Source organism: Pipistrellus hanaki, assembly GCF_964339955.1.
Source record: "Pipistrellus hanaki genome assembly, chromosome: 12".
In the NCBI taxonomy this organism is placed as follows: domain Eukaryota; kingdom Metazoa; phylum Chordata; class Mammalia; order Chiroptera; family Vespertilionidae; genus Pipistrellus; species Pipistrellus hanaki.
The window spans coordinates 48789067-48810351 of record NC_140514.1 but is presented as its reverse complement, the minus strand read 5'-3'; the positions used below and the strand labels follow the sequence as shown (position 1 = coordinate 48810351).

The window sequence follows — 21285 nt, the reverse complement described above, 5'->3', positions numbered from 1 at the left end:
TGGAAGTTTGTACTTCTTAATCCCCTTCACCCATTGCACCCCCTTCCTCCAACCCTCTCTTCTCTGGCACCACCCATCTGTTCTGTGAGTCTGGGTTTTGATTTTGTTCTTTAGATTCCACATGTAAGTGAAATCACATGGTATTTGTCTTTTTCTGTTGACTTACTTCATTTAGCATAATACCCTCTAGGTCCATTCATATTATCACAGATTGATTTCATTATTATTATTATTATTATTATTATTGAGAGAAAAGAAGGGAGAGCGGTAGAGAGATAGAAACATCTATGAGAGAGAAACATCATCACTCGGCTGCCTTCTGCAGGCCCTTTACTGGGGATTGAGCCCGCAACCTGGGCTCTGACTGACTGGTGAATCGAACCAGTGACCTCTTGGTTCATGGGTCGATCCTCAACCATTGAGCCACACCAGCCAGCTCATTCTTTTTTTATATAGATACTCAGTAGTACGGTAGTCAAATTGCTGGATCCTTTTTTGAGGAACTTCCATGTTATTTCCCATAGTAGCTGCACCAATTTATATCCCACCAAAGGTGTATTAGGGTTTGTGAAACTATTTTAACACAGATAGATAACAAAAATATAGATACACAGTGACACATATTCGTACTGGCAGGTAGCTTTGAACACTTTCGTAAATTATCCGGGGGCCGGGGGTTGGTGGTGGAGAAGTAGAAAGAGCCTTGAACCAGGGAGTTTAAGTATAAGAACTGGCCTCCGGTCCCAGCCATGAAAGGACCAGGCGGCCATCTGCAGTTAGCGCTTCTGTGAGTCCGACTTGGAAAACAGCAGGTGGTGGAGCTAATGGCAGGCACTTTCGGAAACAGCCAAGGGTCATGTTCTCTGTTTATAATCATTTATGTGGAATGGGAGCTTTCTGTGCAGCCTCCCCTGCTGTTCCCTTTCAGTTGCCACGTTCTGACAATCAGCCAAGCCTTCCCAGGCAGTCACGGGGGCCTTCGTTCCCTTGCTCTCGGCAAAATCACGGAAGGGCACACGGTTTGCACCTCCAGGACTCGCACACTGCCTGCCAGTTACCAGTCATGCGTTTAGTCTAGTTTTTTACCTTCTCGTGTGTTCTGCACCAGTCCTGTTCGCCAAATTGGCAGGTGAGGTAGAAAGGATTCCCAACCAGGGAGATTAGAGAAGGCCTCTTGGAATAACATCTGCACTTAGACCCAACTTTGGGATGGGATGAGGTGAGGGATGTGGCTCCATGTTAGCTAAGGCAGTGTTTCCCAACCTTCTCTCATGATGAGAATCACCTGGTGGAGTTGTTAAAACACAGATTCCTGAATCCCAACTAAGAAGTGCTAAACTAGAATTTTTGAGAACATATAGGTAAAATTGCATACCTAACTTAGTGCTCTGTATATAAAATCTGTCTTAGAGCACTAGTTAAGTATACAATTTTACCTATATGTTCCCAAAAATTCTAGTTTAGCACTTCTTAGTTGGGATTCAGGAATCTGTGTTTTAACAACTCCACCAGGTGATTCTCATCATGAGAGAAGGTTGGGAAACACTGAGCTAAGGGGCTGGGAAAATCACTAGCAGAGCAAATGGCTTGAGCATGAGCTCAGAGCGTGCACAGAGGTGGGTGGGAGCAGATGTGAGATTGGGTTGAGGACAGTTGTGGGGACACTTGGGAGTTGAAGGGCAGAGCCTCAGATGGGTGATATTGCCACAGAGTAACCACCTGGTGAGTCAAAGCAGCAGCCCTGTGCGCAGGCCCAGTGCTTCCCACCTGGTCCTCTCTCTCCGTCTCCCCACTCTGCACAGCGGGCGGCAGGGGCTGGGATGGTCCCACTGTGCCAAGGAGCTCAGGTCCTCCTCTCTAGCTCAGCCTGTCCTTTTAGAGACTTTGCTTCCCAGTTGGAGTCTCTTCTAAAGGTAAGCCTGGCCTCCCCCATGGGGCCCCCAGCTCGGCCCCCAGTGCCTAGGGACCAAGCTCTTCCCCAGATGAGTAGGCGAGGAGCCTTTTCCGCCCTTGGTAAAACCACATCCAGCTAAGTTTTAAAGAATAATGAGGAGGGAGAGTGGCAGTGATTTTGTTTATAATTCCCCCAATAGTAAACATTTGACCTGCCTGCTTCTCACATTAAGACTCTAAACTCCTGGCTTTCATCCTTGCTGTGCCCTGGGGCACAATAAAGGCTCAGAATACTGGCTGGCTGCCTGGACACCGGAGGCACCTGGTACTTAATTAAGAGCAGTCCAGCCCTACCCGGTTTGACTCAGTGGATAGAGAACTGGCCCTCGGACTTGAACAGGCTCAGGTTCAGTTCTGGTCAAGGGCACATAGTTTGGTTGCAGGCTCGATGACCCATCGTGCATGTGGGAGGCAACCGATCGATGTGTCTCTCACATCTGTTTCTGTCTCTCCCCTTCCCTTCCATTCTCTAAAAATCAGTGGAAAAGTATCTTCCGTGAGGATTAACCAACCAATTAACCAACCAACCAAGGAGCAGTCCCTTTGGTATGGTTGCAGCCTGATGAAGCAGGTAGAGAGTAATAAACACAGAAGCAGGGGTGGGCTGCGGTGGGAAGGGATGAGCCCCTTAGGGGAACAAAAAATATCTCAGGAGGAAGGAGGGGGCAGGAAAGGCCCCCTAGGCTGGGCTTGATTTGGTTCCTTTAAATTGGTTTGGTTCTAACCTGATGACAGGATTTATTGCCACAAAGTAAGTTTGCCTTTGAAATTCCAATGAGCTTGTCCACATCGTAGCTCTTTCATCAGATTCCTGGGCTTGCACCCCAAGCAGACAGGAGTGACCGGGCCTGAGCTGTCCCACTCTCTGGAGATGCAGGAGTGGGCAGGCAAGGCGGGCAGGCCGGCCCGGGGAAGGCCCAGTCCTGGCTGGACCCTCTCCTGCCGTAGATTCGGCCGTTTGCTAGATGACAGCCACCGCCGCACCAACAACTGTCGTTCACTGAGCATCACTGCCAGGCCCTGTGGCAGGTGTCAGACACAGTGTGGTTGCCAAACCTTGAGACAAGATGCATGAAACATTAATACCCACTTTTCACAGGCGAGGCAGTCAGACTGTCGTGCTCAGAGCCACACTCCCTAGGATGGGCAGAGCACGTGTTCAGAGCAGGCCTGGCAGGCCGGGGAGCCATGTTCTTTCTGACATGCCGTGTACCATTCAGAATCAGCAAGAGGGAAAGTGTGAGCTGATGGGGGAGGCCAGGTCTCGGAATAGCCCCAACCAACATCAGCCTCCATGGTGTGAGATCCTCGGTAAGAACTCCACCCTGCAGCAGAGGGGAAAAGAGATGCTGTTCCTGAACGGTCTGCATGGCCTTCTTGCTCTAGGTTCTTTAAAATCCTGATGGAGTCCATCAGAAAGAAGAATAACAAAGCGTCAGCTTTCAGAAGCGTGAACACTCGAAGAGCTACCCAGCGGGACCTGGACAGCGCGGGGGAGTCAGGGCGGACTCCGGTGAGTGAGTCCCTCGGGTCCTTGGGGACTGGCCCAGGGAGGGTCTTCTCTCCTGGGACGGGCCCATGACTGTTATCGGCGCTCCTCAGCTCTCCCTGGTGTTGGCCCATCTCTCCACTTACCATTTACCTGCTGTGCTGAGAGTGAAAAGCAGCATTGACTTTTCAGTCTGACAGGCCACACCGGGAGCAGCGTGGTCTGGTTGGCCCCAGGCAGGGCCCCAGGTCATTCATCTGTCTGCTCCTAAGGATTCCACTTCCATCCCCTCTTCCATTCCCCCCTCCCGCCCCAAATGGATACTTTTATCCTGAGAATAAACTCAAAATAATGGTACCTGCTGGGATTTTGGAAGTGTTTTGGGGTTCCATTGTTCTCTGCCTTCAACTTACCTAGGCCCAGTGCACTGAGGCCAATGGGTCTGGCAAGGACCAGAGGCATTTTGAAGCAGAGAAGCTGGACTTTTTGGCCAAAAAGGAAGAAGCCAGGGATTTGGACCCAAGGCAGTGCAGGGGCAGGTCCCTGGGTGTCCTCTGAGCTGGGGTTTGTTGAGCTGTACTTAGGTGGCACTGCCCCTGCCTGCTCTGTGACCTCAGCTGTGCCACCTCCTCTCTCTGGGCCCGTCTCCTCATCCCTAACCTTAGGGCTGGCCTCGACCAGAGAGCATTCTGGGTCTCCTGCCTGTTGGCTAACTCAAGCAGAGATGGGCATGGACTGTCTGAAATGCTGTCCAGTCCTGTCCTTGTCATTAAATCACTCAGAAGGAGACTGAGAAAGTAGGAGCCAAGGTCAGAAAGAGAAAGGCATAAATACTTGTTTTTTACAATGCTCAATATTCCACCATGACAACCCTTACCCTTTATCTCCACCTTCAACAAAATTATCTGGAACAATATTTTGCACCATCTCTTTTTAGTGACTCGGAGAGTCTGGGCCCTTTAAAAACTTTGTTTTAAATGCAAGATTTTGCAGGTGGCCCATGTGAAAACAGACCGAAGCGGAGCTGTGGAATCAGGGTTGCACAGAGCAGATGCTGGGAGGGCGCCCTGGGGTGGGTGGGAGGGTGGGTGGGCGGCAGGCGCGCTGGTGGGTGGGTGGGAGGTGGAGTCCCGGGCGGTAGGATGGAGCGCATCGTGTTCCTTCTCGGCTCACCGCAGGGGGAGCAGGAAGGCGAGGACGGGGAGGAGGAGCACATTGTGGACGCCGAAGCGGAGGAGGGAGACGCCGATGCTTCTGATGCCAAACGCAGGGAGAAGCAGGAGGAGGAGGTGAGGGGACTCGGGCTGGGGTGAGGGGCTGTGGTCACGCCCCCCTCCTCCATCACACCCAAAGGGTCATTCCGGACACACGAGGCTGCTCCTTTGTCTCTGCTGGGACCTGTCAGGAACCTTGAAGCCAGACCAGCCTGCCTCACACCTCAGCTGAGAAGAGGGTGTGCCATCCGGGGCTGCCCTGTGGGCCTGGCTGCCCTGGACCTGAGTCAGTGTCTAGGACCCAGCGGCCTTTGGCAAGGAGGTGGAGTCAGGCTGCCTCCTATTTTTAAAATGAAAAGATAGCACCTCTGTCTTCTCCCCCAAATCAGTCCTGTGGTGTCATGGTGGCTTAAGGACAAAGGGCAGGGTTGGGGGGCTGAGGGAATTCACAAGGTGAGGGTAAGGCGGGGCATGGGCACTGGGGGGCCGGCATTTTCAGGGGACGGGCCAGCGGGGCAAGGAGGACGGTGGCCCAGGCCACAGGAACAGGTGGGGCCCGGGCGGGCCCGTCAGATAAGCCTCTGCAGACAGCCAGAGGGATGGTGGGCCCAGCGACAGCCTGCGCTCCGTCCCTGCCAGGTCGACTATGAGAGTGAGGAGGAGGAGGAGGAGGGGGAGAATGACGACGAGGATGTGCCAGAGGAAGGAAACGTCCGTGGGGAAGGCGCCCCCACGGCCCAGGAGCAGGATGAAGAGATGGGCTCGGGCCCCGAGGAGAGCTCGGCCCCTGCTCCGCCCTCGAGGCAGCCCCGGAAGCCAGGCAGCAGCCAGGAGCCCCAGGGAGCCGAGGCCGTGGAGCGCCGGGTGCAGGCCGTCCGGGAGTCCCACCCGTTCATAGAGGACTACCAGTACGACACCGAGGAGAGCCTGTGGTGCCAGGTCAGTGGTCCGTGCCGCAGGTGGGGTGGTGGGGGAGCGGGGGCAGCGGGAGGGGCCTGTTGCTCAGCTCCCCCCTGCACGGCCGGGCAGCCATCTGGGCCCGTGAGAGTTGGTGTGTCTTTTTAATCCCAGAGCCTTAAGCTCACATGTGGTGACAGCTGAGGATCCTCTGCCCCAGATCAGGCCTCACACTTTGACTTTCAGATCCCTGGAGGGCCACTTCTCTGACTTCTCAGTAGGAGTGTGTGTGGGGTCTGACCTGCCAGGCCCTATAGGTGCTTTCCCACGCCCCCTCATTCAGCCCCGGTTCGGCGGGTTGTCAGCCCACGTGGAAGCTGTGTGAGGAGCAGGGTTCTTATTGCTGCCGCCCGCCACCCCTGGTCTCCGGCCTGGGACCTGGCTCCCTCGCAGCCGGTGGTGTGGATGCCCAGACAGTTCACACAGGGCTTTCCCTGCCTGACCCCTCAGACTCTCCTGTGGCCGTGCAGGCAGGAGTCACTGACCAGGATCACACACAAACCCGTGTGGCTTTGTGGTCACTGAAAGGGTAGCGAGGGCGATGTTGGGCGACGTGACCTGTGACGTCACCCCGCCGTTTCCACCGCGGTCTGGGGGCTGGAGATGGCCGTGGTGTGCGGTCGGCTTAGCCACAGGTCCACGGTGCAGACGCTGACCAGCTCCCCCAGCAGGGCCACCTGGCCCGGCCTGGGCGCTTCCTGAGAGGGCTTTGGAGGAGCACCCGGGGCTCAGGGCGGCCCTCTCCCCGGGCTCAGCTCTCCTCCTCTGGCAGGTGACGGTGAAGCTCCCGCTGATGAAGATTAACTTCGACATGAGCTCCCTGGTGGTGTCCTTGGCCCACAGCGCTGTCATCTATGCCACTAAGGGCATCACGAGGTGCCTCCTGAATGAAACCACCAACAGCCAGAACGAGAAGGAGCTCGTCCTAAACACAGAAGGAATCAACGTTCCAGAGCTGTTCAAGTACGCCGAGGTATGTCCCCAGGCCCCCTGCCGGCCTCCGAGGAACCGCCCCCAGGCCTCCGCCGGCCTCAGAGGTTTAAACAAGCCCAGACGAGCCCCCAGGCCCTGTGCTCTGGCCCTTGCTGAGACGCTGGCGCTTCTAGCCCAGGGTTCCCAAACCAAGTTGGCATGGCCTGGCCCACCTGTGTGGTATTGACAATGCGCCCAGTTATGCTTGCTTAATGTCAAGGAAAAGATTTAATGTCAAGGAAAAGCATCTGTACTCAAACTAGTCTGAGAAACGGGGTTGCTTTTCCTTGACATTAAACCTTCCCAAAGCACAGTGTAAGACAGTTGGCCGAGTGGCTGGCCTGGGAGTTACTCACTTTACCTGGTGAAGCAGGCCCTGGGCGGAGAGGTGATCCAGGCCCAACCCCCAGGCCCGGCCGGCAGAGGCTCACGTACTGTCCCACCTGCTCAGCCAGCAGGTCTGTCCTTTCATCTGAGCTCTCCTGGCTCCTCCCACGTCCCTGAGTCCTCCCAGCCTCTGAGATTGTCTCAGCCCCTGGGCACAGTGTTCCCCACAGAATACTGGGGGCTGGGACCCCTCTAACCGGGTCCCCGGGTCCCCAGCGAGCCGCAGAGCTCTCCTGCCTCGCAGACTTCCCCACAGCAGCTGCCCGCAGAGGCCCCTTCCGCCCTCACCCTCACCGCATCTTCCTCCGGGAGACCGAGCAGGAGGGCCCGCGCCGGCTGAGAGGCGGCCATGTCATCCTTGAGAGTTCATTTAAACCCGTGGTCGGCAAACTGCAGCTCGAGAGCCACATGCGGCTCTTTGGCCCCTTGAGTGTGGCTCTTCCACAAGATATCTTGGCCTGGGCTAGTCTGTTTTGAAGAAGTGATGTTAGAAGAAGTTTTAAGTTTAAAAACTTTGGCTCTCAAAAGAAATTTCAGTCGTCGTGCTGTTGATATTTAGCTGTTGACTAATGAGTTTGCCGACCTCTGGTTTAAACAAGTCCAGATGAGCCCCAGGCCCTCCGAGGTCTTCTGTGGGGTGACTGCCATCTCATGGCGCCCATTGGGCCCCCACGGCAGGCGAACTGGGCCCTGACGAGGCCCAGGTTACACCCTGCAGCTGCCTGTCCCTGCTCAAGTGCCCTGGACGGGTGTTTGTGCTTCCATTAGGGAACTTTCCTCACCCATCGAGGGTGTCTCCATCCTAGGAAACGGGTCTTTCTGTTAAATAAACAAAAACAAAACAAAAAAGTGCCTTGTCTCTAAAGCGGGCACCAAGCCCCTCAGCTCTGGCAGTGAGGAGCAGACCCAGGCCCGGCCAGCGTCCAGGCGGCAGCTCTGCCCACACTGTTTCCTCTCCGTTATCCTGGCCACGTGGTGGCCACTTTGTCACCAGTGTGCTCGACTGCCAGACGAGGGGAGAGCAGCCTGGGTGTGGCCTGTGGACGGAGCAGAGGCCGGGCCCTCCCAGTCAGCCCCTCTTCCCTCCCCAGGTCCTGGACCTGCGCCGCCTCTATTCCAACGACATCCACGCGATGGCCAGCACGTACGGCATCGAGGCCGCCCTGCGCGTGATCGAGAAGGAGATCAAGGACGTGTTTGCTGTGTACGGTAAGAGATGCGGGCGGCCGGCGGGAGGGCCGGTGTGGTCCGGCAGCGCCGGGGAGCTGAAGGGGTGCCGTGAGCATGTAGCTGTGGGAGGCCCTGAGGGTGACCGTGGGGAAGGGGCGGCTTGTGTTCAGTCTCGTGTGGCAAGTCCCATCGTCGAGGGCCACCACCGGGGTCTCGCCCGCCGGCCTCTGAAAGCTCCTGCTGATAACTGTTAGGTCGCACAGCCGGAAACGTGAGTGTTTAAGAAGCTAGTACGCCCTCTCGCTTAAGGGAGGCCAGGTGTCGGCACCGGGGGAGTGTCTGTGTCCCGGAGAGGGGCTGGGTGGGGCAGCTGGGGTAGCGGCCTGAACAGTGGGGCATTCTGGGAAGATAGCAGGTGTCTGTGGGCACAACTCGGTCAGGCAGAAGGGAGTGCGAAGAGTCGGCTGGATCCTCTGCAGGTGCAGGCCGTGTGCTTCAAGCTACAGGAAACCCTTACAACTGTCCATGTCAGAGCAAACCAGGGCAGCACGTGCTAACAACAACCTGGCCTGTCCAGCCCCCAGGGTTTCAGTTCCCCAGTGAAAGCAGTGCTGTCACTTCTCACGCCCCTTCTGGAACCTGTTGTCTGTGCGGCTGGTGGCGGTGGAGCAGGGGGCAGTGTAGTGAGGGAGAAGGGGGACGTACCCGGTGAGGGAGGGAATAGGTGCTGGAGCTGGGCTGGAGCCTGTCGGAGCCACTGCCCCAGCGCCGCCTCCTTCCTGACACTGCTGCCCGTGTGCCAGGCATTGCGGTCGATCCCCGCCATCTCTCCCTGGTCGCCGACTACATGTGCTTCGAGGGTGTCTACAAGCCGCTGAACCGCTTTGGGATCCAGTCCAGCTCGTCCCCTCTGCAGCAGATGACGTTTGAGACCAGCTTCCAGTTCCTGAAGCAGGCCACCATGCTGGGTCAGTGTGGGCGGGCGGGCCTCCTGAGTCCGCTCCGGGGGCGCCTTTCCACACGCCACTGCGCGTGCGAGCATGGAGGAGGCGGTGGGGAGGGGGCAGCAGGTCGGGAAGCGCCTCTGTGTTTTGAAGGGAAAAGGGCTTCTCTCACGTGCAGGGCAGTCAGCCTCCGGGACCCCGGGCTGCTCCACGGTGCCCCGTCCACCCCCTCACACGACCCCCAGCTTCTCCCTCAGCCACCTAACACGAGCTCTGTCCCCCAGGGTCCCACGACGAGCTGAGGTCTCCCTCCGCCTGCCTCGTGGTTGGGAAAGTCGTCAAGGGCGGGACAGGCCTGTTCGAGCTCAAGCAGCCCCTGCGGTAGCCGCCACCATCTGCCGCCAGCCTGGGGTGGCCCAGAGGCCCGGGAGGGCCGGCCCGCCTGCCCATCGGTGAGAACAGGCGCCCGGAACCCGGCGGCCCAGGGACAGTGCGGAGCTCAGCGGTGACGCTGGGTTCGGAGGAGCAGCTGCCTCCGGAGTGGCAGCGTTGGTCATCCTCGCCCTCTCCATCTCAGGACATACACGAGGTCTAGCAAAGGGCCCCTGTGCCGCAGGAGACTGAGAGGTGAGGGCCCCATTGCCCTGAGCAGCCAGTGACTGCAGGAGGGATCCTGGGCTCCGGAGCAGAGACAGCCGCCGCCCACACCCGGCCCTGCCGCACCGGCCCTGCACACCACGTTCCCCAGACTCCACCCAGGCCCTTTCCCTGAGCCAAGCACAGGCTCGCACAGACCTCCGCCCACTCAGCTTCTGGGCCTGGGGCTGGACCAGGGTTGTGCCCCTTCTAGGCTAGATTAGCTCTGACTCTGGGCTGGTCTCTCCTGGGCCCCAGCAGCTCACCCTGCACGTAAAACCCTGTCGCCAGCCAGGCCGCACTGTTGGAACGAGTTGCTTGGCTGGCTTTCCCTGGCGCTGCTCTGAGGCCCACGCCCCTCTGTGCAGACCCTGCTCCGTCTGGCTCCGTGGTCTGGCACCACAGCAGGGGCCCTGACGTGAACTGAAAAGTCAGGACTGTACGAAGGATCAGTAAAACCAGAGGCTGCTTCTATTTTTGTCTAAGGTTATTTCAGCTCAGGCTGAGTAATAAACATCACTGGAACTAGCTATTGGGAGAGAGAAAAAAAATTAAAGCTTGGGTTTTTTTATTCTTCCCTTGGTTTGTGGTTTCTGCATTTGTGATTTGAGAGCTCAGGACTGGGATTTCTCAGCACAGTTCCTTCTCGGCTCCTCTTCCTGTTCTTGGCTGAGGGCCTGCGGGAGAGCTCAGCCCACAGCCTTCCCTGTGACCCCAGCCTGCCCTCCTGAAGCCCGCTTCTGGCCCCAAGGCCAGGGGAGCGGAAGCCGGGAGGGCGGGGAGGAAGGCCTTGCTGGGGAGAGTGACCACACAGCTTCCTCTAGTCATGTGACGGAAGCCAGCTGGGCCGCCTCTGTCCGCAGTGGGGGAACCCCCGGGAGCAGGGGTCACCAGCGGGGTACAGGAAGAAGGGACCCATGAGCCCTGCACCACAGGCAAAGCTGTGCCTTAGATTCATTTCCCCTCATTCCCGATTGCGGGAGCCAGCCAGTCCTCCGTGGTTAGAGGCACGTGGCTGCATGGCCCCAGGGCCGGGCATCAGCACAGAAGAAAACCCAGCGCCAGGGGGCCCTGGGGATGCAGAGGGGAGGGAGCAAACCCAGAACACAGGCAGGCCGTGACCCCACGTGAGGCCAGACCCTGACCCGTGTCCAGAGGGAGGTGGCCCCTGTCCTTCCCGCCCACTCCTCCCAGGTGTTTCCTGTGTAGCTGAGTTCCTCTCCTAGAACATCCTTATTCCTGGTCTGGGAGCAGACGGCCAGGCTTTCCTGTGTGGCCAGGACTCCCGCCCTGCGCCCTTCCGTTCAGCAGCCTCGTGAGCAGCTTCCCTTGTCCGAGACGGCGTGCTCCCTGGAATACTCCGTGCTGGAAACGCGCTTCTCTGAGGGCACATTGGGGTTTTTTTATTTTTTAACAGATAAATAGGCCCAAGCCAGATGGAGGAAGAGGGTGGGGCTGGCGGCATAATTGTTCTCTAATCCCAGGGGCCCGGACAGTGATTGGCGGGCTCACAGGCCTCGCCGCAGCTGTGAGCTCCCGGCACCTGCGTGGCCCGAGCCCGCGCTGTCGGAGGCCCCCCCTCAGGCTCCAGGCAGCAGCCGCCTCCCTCCTCGCTTTCTTGTAACAGGTTGTGTGTGTGCGTTTAGGCTGACTTCCTGGGTTCTCATCAAGAACATCACCAGCTTGATAAGTCCCCTGAGAGCCTGAGACATTTCCGGTCCGAATCAGGAGGGAGCCAGGCACATAGGAAGCTGGAGCTCTGCTCTCTGGTCCCCTGCCCCAGGTGGAAGCCGAATGAATTACAGGGTGGGCAAACTGGCTTACGGTTATCAGTGCACAAATCACAGTTTATTCTTAAACTGGTTATTCATTACTGTATTTTCCAGACAAACCATTGTGGGCCCACTTTGCCCACCTGTACGTGTAGGCTCCTGCCGGCCTCCCTGCTCCTTCCAGCCGTGACTCTGACAAACCACTGTCGCTGGCTGTGTGTGGGTGGTGGGGGCGGGGGAGAGGATGCGGGGGTTTAACAAAATTTACCACCTTAACCATTTTTAAGTGTGCAGTTCAGTGGCATTAGGTGTTTTCATTGTTTTGTATCCACCACCACCATCCCTCCACAGACCTCATCCTGCAAAACTGAAGCTGCCCAGTCCCCTCCCCCGCCAGCCCCTGGCAGCGCCATTGTACTTGTTTCTGAATTTGGCTATTACTCACCAATGGAGTCATACTGTATTTCTTCTTTTGTGGTTGGCTTATTATGCTTAACATGCCACTTTACCCGTGTCCCATGTGTCAGAACCTTCTTTTTAAGGCTGAATAGTGTCCCCTTGTGTGTCACTTTTTAGTTATCCATTTATCCATTTGCTTCCACCTTCTCGCTGTTGGGAACTCTGCTGCTGTGAACATGGTGCACAAATATCTCTGAAGATCCCTGCTTCCGATTCCTTTGAGTTTCGACCCAGAGCGGAATTGCTGGGCCACACGGCGCTTCTGTTTTTAATGTTTTGAGGAGCTGGCCATCTTGTTTTCCACAGCTGCTGTACCTCACAACATCCCCACCAACAGCACACACACAGCGTTTCTGATGTCTTCACCCCCTCGCCAGCACCCATTTCCTGAGTCTATAAATAAATGGCATGTGGATCATAGATAGCAGCCGTTCTAATGGCTGTGAGGTAACACGGGTTAGGTTTGTGTGGTTTTAACCAGATGTTGGGCCCCATCGTGATCTGCACCTGCACAGACTGAGGAACAACTTAGGAGTTCTCTCTGCTGCTTGCCCGTCTCAGATTTGGAGTCTACGATTGGATCAGGCTGTGAGGTCCCGAAGTAGGAAAGGCTGGTTAGGTGACATGCGGCCCATCAGGAGCCTCTGTGCAGGCTGCTGAGGGGGGTCCCGGGCTGCAGGGTGAGAGGCATCGCCCCTGTGCTTGGTCCCGCAGCTCCCCCAGCCCTGGGGCACCTTTACCTCCTGCCTCGTTTACATGGGACCCTTCCTTCAGTCCCAGCCACCAAAATACCTGGAAATCTCAGAATTCCTACAGCATCCAGCCCCACTGTGTACCAAAGCCCACTGAGAACAGAGATTCTTAACGGCATTGGAGCCAACTTGGGAGCTTGTGTGGGTGTTTTTTGTTTTTGTTTTTTTTAAAATACATTTTTATTGATTTTTCACAGAGAGGAAGAGAGAGGGATAGAGAGTTAGAAACATCGATGCGAGAGAATCATCGATCAGCTGCCTCTTGCACACCCCCTACTGGGGATGTACCCGCAACCAAGGTACATGCCCTTGACCGGAATTGAACCCGGGACCTTTCAGTCTGCAGGCCGACGCTCTATCCACTGAGCCAAACCGGCCCCGGCTTTTTGTGTTTTTTTTTTTTTTTTAAACTGATTCCCAGGCTCCTCTCCCAGAGAATCTGACAGTGGCCGGGGCACTGGGGGAGCCCAGGAGCCTCGTGTGCAGCAGGTGGAGAGCCCACGGCGGGAGGAAGCCCTACCTTGTGCCTGTCACAGCCGCCATTGCCTCCCGGAGGTGTGATGAGCTGAGGAGTGAGTCACTGGCACCTGGTTTCCCCACTGAGACCTTGAGCTCTTCCAGCCTCCATAGGAGGGTGCCTGTGATAGCGCCTCAGGGTGCATGTGCTCATCCTCCTGGAGAGGGGGTTGGCAGGGTGCCCTTCAGCTCCTCCCTGCCAGGGAGGGGGCTGCTTGCTCAACCTGAGCTCCTACCAGCGGAGCCCCTGCGGGGCAGGAGGGGGCACCTGACGAGAGGATTTCTTAGAAGCCGCTCTGAGAAGTTTCCCTTTAACAAGTTCAGCCTTGATTATTTAATGAAGATCGCACCTCACGCTCCCTGAGCGGCACCTGTCCTCCCAGGAGTGGGACCAGGGCGCTCAGGACAGCCCAGAACGCCCGCTCTGGTCGGCCACAGGCCCAGGGAGCAGCCGGACAGTGCAGGGAACAGGGCTGAGCGCCTCTGTGCATCTTGGCTGCCTCGGGTCATAGGTTGCTCCGGTGACTGCCCGTGAGCATGTCTAGAAAACAGATTTGGGCTCAGAGGTCTGGAAGGCATGTCCCAACCCAAATATCCTGACTGTTCCCTTGCTACCCTTCCCCCCTCCTCCCCCCGCCCCATCCTGCACCCGCCCAGCCTGGATGCCCACTGACGGCACCCAGGGTGCAGGGGCTACTGCACAGGTTCTGCCCTCGGAGCTCGTAATCAGTGCCCCATAAAGACGCCAGCAGGAAATGGGCCTCACCGTGGCCAGGCCCAAGGCTGAACCGCCAGGCTTCATGTAGCTGGCACACGCTGCTGCAGCCCCCCACTTGGGTAGGACCACGGCTCACTCAGCTGGCAGCAGCAGGGCTTTGGGGGAGGGCCGGAGGGAGGGAAATCAAGAAAGAATCAGGCCGAAATCGGTTTGGCTCAGTGGATAGAGCGTCGGCCTGTGGACTGAAGGGTCCTGGGTTTGATTCGGGTCAGGGGCATATCCCCAGTGGGGGTTGTGCAAGAGGCAGCTGATCGATGACTCTCATCGATGTTTCTAGCTCTCTATCTCTCTCCCTTCCTCTCTGTAAAAAAAAAAAAAAAAAAAAAAAAAAATCAATTAAAAAATATATATATAAAGAAAATTATTAAAAAAGAAAAAAAGAAAGAATCAGGCCCAGGCTGGCATCACTACCTGTCCTTGTGCACACACCCCCCCCCCACTGCTCCACCTTCTCCCTGATTCGAGAGGCTGCTCTGGTTCAGCCAACAAGCTGTTGGCTGTAGGTCTTTGCAAGTGGCTGTCAGCCTTGCTCAGGAGGCTGGTGGCCCTGCAGGAGGCTGCCTCCTGGGCCGGCTGCCTCCTGGGCCGGCTGCCTGGCTATGTCATCTCGGGCCAAGCCAGCCTGCAGCTGGGGCTCGCCGTGACGGTTTCAGGACCACAGCGAACACGCCTTCCCCGACTGCGACTCTTGCCTGGACACATGGCCCTGGAGTTCCCTCACCTTCAACAAGTCAGACGGCTGGTGGAGCACCTGGATGTGTTTCAGGCAAGAAACGGCTCTGAAATCAGACACCCACCTGACACTGTGACCCCGAGGAGGTCCCTGGGCCTCTGCCTGGTTCCTTGTCTGTAAAATGGTGATTAAAATTAAATGAGTTCCGCCCTAAGAGGTTTGGCTCAGTGGATAGAGTGTCAGCCTGCGGACTGAAGGGTCCCGGGTTGGATTCCGGTCAAGGGCATGTACCTTGGTTGCAGGCACATCCCCAGTAGGAGGTGTGCAGGAGGCAGCTGATCGATGTTTCTCTCTCATCAGTGTTTCTAACTCCTCCCTTCTTCTCTGTAAAAAAAAAAAAAAAAAAAAAAAATCAATAAAATATATTTTTTAAAAATTAAATGAGTTCTGCCATGGCCAGTGCTGCTCAGTAGTTGAGCATTGTGTCATGCACTAAGAGATCGCCGGTTTCATTCCTGGTCAGGGCACATGCCCCGGTTGTGGCTCAATCCCCAGTAGGAGGTGGGTGTGCAGGAGGCAGCTCATCCATGTTTCTCTCCCTCTCCCTTTCTCCCTAAAAAAAAAAAAATTTTATAAAAACATTTTCTTAAAAAGGAGAAATACGTTCAGGAAATGATACATGGCTATAAGTGTTTATATATAAAGCGGTTCTGTATATTCACTGGGAACGTTTGACAGTGTCTGGAGACACCTTTGGGTGTCCCGGCTGGAGGGAGGGGGTGCTACTGTCATCTGGTGGGTGGAGGCGGGGTCCCTGCCGCACAGGCTGCAGCGCACAGGACAGCCCCGCCCCGAGGAACTATCCGGCCCCAAGTGTCAGCGCGGAAGCTGAGAGGCCCTCCACAGACACTCGCATGGGGGTTCACTTTGCTTCTTTACAAATGGAGCCACTTAAATTTGGGCCACTCTGATCCGTAAACAGTGGCATCTCACTCACTTTCGTTTGCAATTTCCTATTAACAAATGTGAGCATCGTTTCCTGTGCTTACGGGTCATTCTGATGTGCTTTTCAGAGAAGTGTCTCTCTGTGTCCTTTGCCCACTTTTCTATTGGTTTGTTTCTATTGGCCTTGACTGCCAAGTTTAAATATGTACGGACCAGTAACTTAGTCGTGGGCCACGCAGGGCTGTGCTCGCCCCTGGACTCCAGTTAGGGCTGCAGAAGCACCTCTGAGGTACACAGACTGGTTGGACAAGCAAATTCCCCATTGTGCGGGCCTAACCCACAGTGCTGAAGGGAGCAGAACACAGAGCCCTGGGCTCCTGTGTGGCCTCACTCAGTTAGATGACAAATGCTGACACCCAGGCTCACCTGGAGCTCACCAAGGTCAAGTCCCTTAGCATGCGAATCCACCAGATCCCCTCACAGCATGGCAGCCTGCAGTGCGCCCCTCCCCTCACAGTACCACGCCCACAGTGTGTTGCCCACAGTGTGTTGCCCACAGACACCATTAGCAGTGGAGGCTCAAGGACCTAAGGCCAGGCTCCTGGCTCTGGAGTCTGGTCTCCCAGTCTCCTCACGGAATCACCTCTCCGCCCAGGCAGACCCGAAGGAAGGGGTTTCCTATCAGAGGCTGCCTGCATGGAGCCTGGCAGGTAGATGTGAGGGCACCAGATCCTCTCCCGGCCAGGCCTCCGGAGGCAGGGCCTGGCACAAGCTGAGCAGCACAGGGAGGGGGGCCTGACCGGCTCGTTACCAGAGGAATCTTGGAAGCTGGGGCCAGCCCTTGGCTGGGGAGGACACCGGTAAAGCTGCCAAGGACTTCTGTGATGTTATCTCATGTCACCCCACAGCCCTGCTGTGCGCCTCCTATTGGCTGAAGAAGTGGATCTAGAGGAGGAGGAAGCGATGCCCTGGACTTAATCAAACCCCACGGAGGAGCCCGGGCCGCGTCCCTCAGGGAGCTGCGTCTCTGCATGACGTGGCTCCCGGCATTTTCATCGGGCGCTGAGGACAGGTCTTTTTTAAAAAAAATAATAATATATTTTATTGATTTCAGAGAGGAAGGGAGAGGGAAAGAGGGAGCTAGAAATAGCAATGATGAGAGAGAATCATGGATCGGCTGCCTCCTGCAAACCCCCTACTGGGGATTGAACCTGCAACCCGGGCATGTGCCCTGAGAGGGAATCAAACCGTGATGTGGTTCACAGGTCGATGTTCAGCCGCTGAGCCATGCCAGCTGGGCCATGGGCGACAAGCCTTAGTTTCCATTGGTCAGATTGGCTAGCGATCTTTGAAAATAGGAAGAAGAGCCCCGAGGAATGAGACCCTGGTCAGTCAGGGAGGGCAGGGGAGGCCCGCGGAGTCTGGTGGCTGAGTCTAAGGCACATGTGTCAAACACAAGGCCCGCGGGCCAAATCCAGCCCTCCAGGCCTTGCAATGTGGCCTGCACCGCGCTGTCATCACTGCACTCCGCTGTCAGTTTATGACATTGTCAGTTTATGACTGTTCAGTAAACCATTCGGCCCGCGATTTAGGCTGGATTTTAGATTTTGGCCCCTTCTCTGATTGAGTTCGACACCCCTAGTCTAAGGGAAGGTGAACTCCGGGATTCAACATGGGTCCCAGGGCGGGAGGGGGCACAAAGACGCTGGAGCAAAGGGGAATTCAACAATGTGGCACCTACGGGGCAGAGGCCGGCTGCTCCCTGTGCTGCTCAGCCTGCTGTCCAGCCTGCCTCCGAACGCCTGGCTGGACAGGGCCTGGGGCCAGGCTTCCCACTGGGTCAGGTGCCTCCCCCACAGACCAGCTGTTCGCCCAGCGTCCTGCTGCCTGGGGACCACCCGACCAGGAGTGGGGGGTGGGGGGCTGCCCTGTCTCTGTGCAGTGCCCGCCTGTCAGGGCCTGGCAGGCTGCCCTGGCACCTTGCCTGGAACATGGTATTTCCCCTCCATTGGCGGCTGACTCACTCGACTCTGCATCTAGTCACACCACAGGCCTGGCCCCCGGCAGCCAGTGGCTCTCTGGTCAGCCCAGCCCAGGCTTGTGCTCTAATAGTAAATGTGGGACAAAGAAGCAAGCAAGAAAGAAGAAAGAAGGGAAGCGGAAAGGAAGGATGGAGGGAACACCTGTGTCTGTAGTCTTCAAAATGAGCATCCTTTTCTCCTCCATTTGCTAGAGCAGAGGTTCTCAAAGTGGGGTCCCCCAGACCAGCTGCACCAGCAGCACCCAGGAACTTGTAGAAACATAAATTCTCAGTCCCCAGCCCACACTTCTTGAATCAGAAACGGTGGTGGGCCCTGGCCAGGTAAGTTACTTGGTTAGAACTGCGTCCTGATACGCCAAGGTTTCAGGTCAATCCTTGGTCAGGGCGCATAGAAAAATCAGCCAACCCTATCTACTAGAGAGGGAATACCCAAGTTGACTGTCACATTGTAACAAGATGGCTGAGATCACAGCAGAGGCTGAGTTCTCATAACGAGCCTAACAAGCAATCAGCAGGGACCTGAGGCTGTGTGGTGCTGCTGGATCAGGGCAGGGGATCTGAGGTTGCACCCCCCACCTGAGGGGCTTGACAGGGGACCTCAGGCCTTGCCCTCTACCCTGGTGCAAGGCTGGGGGGACCTCAGGTGATGCCCCATGCCCCAGCACCGGGCCAGGGGACCTCAGACTGCACCCCTGCCCGGCGGACCTTGACGGGGAACCTCAGGCCGCACAACCTGCCCTGGCACCGGACTGGGGCACGTGAGATTGCACCCCATGCCCTGTTGTGGGAGTTGAGGCCGTGCTTCATGCCTGGCAGGGCTTGACAGCGGAACTTAGGCCGTGTCCCCCTCCCCAGTGCCGGGCTGGGGACCTCAGGTCATGCCCCCCTCCCCTGCCCTGGCACCAGGTTGGAGGACTTGAAGCCATGCCCTCCACCATGCAGGGCTTGATGGGGACCTCAAGGCATGACCCAGCCCTGCCCTGGGCGGGGGAACCTCAGGCCACACCCCATGCCCTGGTGCTGGGCCAGGGGACCTGAGGCAGAGCCCCCTGACCAGTGGAGCTTGAAGGGGGACCTCAGGCAGCACTTGCTGCTCAGGCTGGGGGCCTGAGGCTGCGCCCCCCCCCCCCCCCCCCGCCCTGGCACCACTCCTGCGGTGCGCCCCAGACTCTGACAGGAGGAAGGTTTTCATGTACATTTTACTAATTTTCTTTCATCTCTGACACTTCCATTATAGAGAAAGGTCAAATAGCAATATTAAAATATTCCCTCCAATTCCCTTTTAATGTGCAAGTCCAAGGTGCTGGCTGGGTAGGCTCATTCTGAGGTTTCTTTCCTGGGCTTGGAGGCAGCCGCTACCTCACCCTGTGTGCACACGATGTACACACACAGGGAGGGAGGGAGTGAGCTCTTCTAGTGAGGACACTAACCCTACCGAACCAGGGCCCCACCTTCTGTCTGAATTTAACTGTAATTGCTTCCTTCGAGCCCCGTCTCTAAACACAGCCCCACCAGGGGTTAGGGCTTCAACACACGAATCTTGGGAGAGGACACAAACATTCAGTTCATAACGTTCAATTGTGAGCGGCTCCCTAGGGATCCGTGCTGAGAATTCTGAGGTCCTTCCCAGGCTTCCTGATTAAGAGGGCTGTGCTTAGAAAAGAGAGAATGCGATGGTTCGTGTGCGATGTATTTTCCCTCCCTGTTCTGTGTGCTCCTCTTCGCCACCCTCTCTCGGCCCCTGTGCAACCCCTGACACCTACTTGGGGCTCAGCACATGTTTTGTAATGAATCTACAGGCGGGGAGTGGTCTCAGTGCTCATTCACATCCATGATTTCATTTAAGCTCCAGGGCAGCCCTTGAGGTAGGGCCCAGTGACCCATGACGGCTGGAAATCTCATCCCTCACCCGGTGTAGGAGGTGCTGCTTTTGTCTTAAAGACTAGGGTCTAGTTTAAGGTGACCAGACATCCCGCTTTTGGCGGGACAGTCCCGATTTTTAACAATTTGTCCCGCGTCCCAAGGCATTTTAAAACAGTCCCAATTTTTGCTGTCTGGATGTGGGACAAATTGTTAAAAATCAGGGCTGTCCCGCCAAAAGCAGGACGTCTGGTCACCTTAGTCTAACTGGGTCACACGCGGCTCTTGCTGTCCCATCCTCTGGAGGAGCTAAGGCCTTTGCCCTTCCTGCTGCCCCTCCCCTCTGGGCTCCCTCTCACTCCAAGGCTCTCACCCCCACCCTCTGGCTGCCGTCACTTTGAATGAGAAGCAATAGGTCCTGTGGCCTTGGGTAGAGTGACGGAGAGGTGGATTTGCCTTCTGAGGGGAGACAGGGGGCCCTGGGAAAATCGAGAGCGGATGAGGGTGAGTGTGATGGGAAGATGGGTGCATGTTTAAAAGGGGAAACATATTCCTATCTTAAGTCCACTTGTTAGACCACAGCTCATGCGGATTGAGGGTGTGCCTCTGTGGGCTGCTCCTTCCCGTTCCCGGGCTTAGTTAGCCATGCTGCCTCAACCAGCAGCTGGACCTGCCTCATCAGCCTGGCCACGTGTGCAGTGGCTAAGCCTTCTGCAAATTGCTGCACGTGGACGTTTTACTGGCTCGGGCTGATAGGGCCTGCTTGGCCTCTGACCACTGGGCTCTGATTTTCAGCCAGCGCCGTGCCTGCCCATGAGGAGCTGCTGGGCTGTGTGAGCACCAGGACCATCCCATCCTGTGTGCTGGGAAGACCGGGGGAAGGACCCTGTCTGCGTGGGGGATCACAGATAAGCCTTCCAGACGGGAAGGGCAGGTGAGCAGGCTCAGGGCTGTGTGGGCTCGGTGAGACCTGCAGAGGAGGGTGGGAGCAGAGGGCAGGGGGAGAAGACTGGATGAGGAGGGGGCAGTTGGGGCTACACTGCATAGCAAACAGACAGCTGCTCTGTGGGGTATGCAGCTTCAGAAACAGAGTGAGGACTTTCTGTGGCTGGTTTATTCGGGTTTTATCTCCTTACCCAAGGGCGCTGTCTTACTTAGTTACCGTGGGAGAGAAGCGAGTGGAGCCCTGCCCTGATTGGGGTCTGAGGGGACTCAGGGTCTGGCCTCCAGCGAGTTCCCCAAGTCTGGAGAAAGCCTGGGATCACTTCCCAGGCCCCTCCCAGGCCTCCCAGGAGACAGCAGAGGGCGTTGGCCTTTCCATTTCCTCAGCATCTTCCTGGAAGTCCCACTAGTCCAGTCAAGAAGGCCTTCTTCTTTCTTCTTCAGTCCTCACCCGAGGACACGTTTTTATTGATTTGAGAGAAGGGGGAATAGGGGGAGAAAGAGAAAGAGAAAAAGATCGATGTGAAACAGAAACATTACTTGGTTGCCTCCCATACACGCCCTGACTGGGGATCGAACCTGCAACCTTTCGGTGTACAGGACGACACTCCAATCAATTGAGCCACCTAGCTGGGGCTAAAACTCTACCTTCATACACTCTCTCCCCTCCCCCCAAACTTTTATGTCAAATTTTATGACATTTTATTTTGCATATCACTTAACTAATTGTTGTAGTTATAATTATTTTTTACTACTTTCATCTTTTAACCTTCATATTAGCTTTATAACTGGCTAGTTTGCTACCTTTACTATAAATTTACTTTC

The 21285-nt window shown here is 56.4% G+C and overlaps 1 protein-coding gene across 1 annotated transcript in view; it reads left to right on the top strand.

Annotated features, from left to right (window-relative positions):
• Nucleotides 1–10299, top strand: part of POLR1A (RNA polymerase I subunit A) — a 71136-nt gene extending 60837 nt beyond the window's left edge. The window contains exons 28-34 of the mRNA XM_084900699.1: nucleotides 3340–3466; nucleotides 4621–4731; nucleotides 5296–5595; nucleotides 6386–6586; nucleotides 8064–8181; nucleotides 8946–9110; nucleotides 9371–10299. Coding sequence (XP_084756825.1) covers nucleotides 3340–3466; nucleotides 4621–4731; nucleotides 5296–5595; nucleotides 6386–6586; nucleotides 8064–8181; nucleotides 8946–9110; nucleotides 9371–9471 — 1123 coding nt within the window. The 3' untranslated portion in view covers nucleotides 9472–10299. The remainder of the gene's footprint in view (nucleotides 1–3339; nucleotides 3467–4620; nucleotides 4732–5295; nucleotides 5596–6385; nucleotides 6587–8063; nucleotides 8182–8945; nucleotides 9111–9370) is intronic.
• The last annotated feature ends 10986 nt before the right edge of the window (nucleotides 10300–21285 follow it).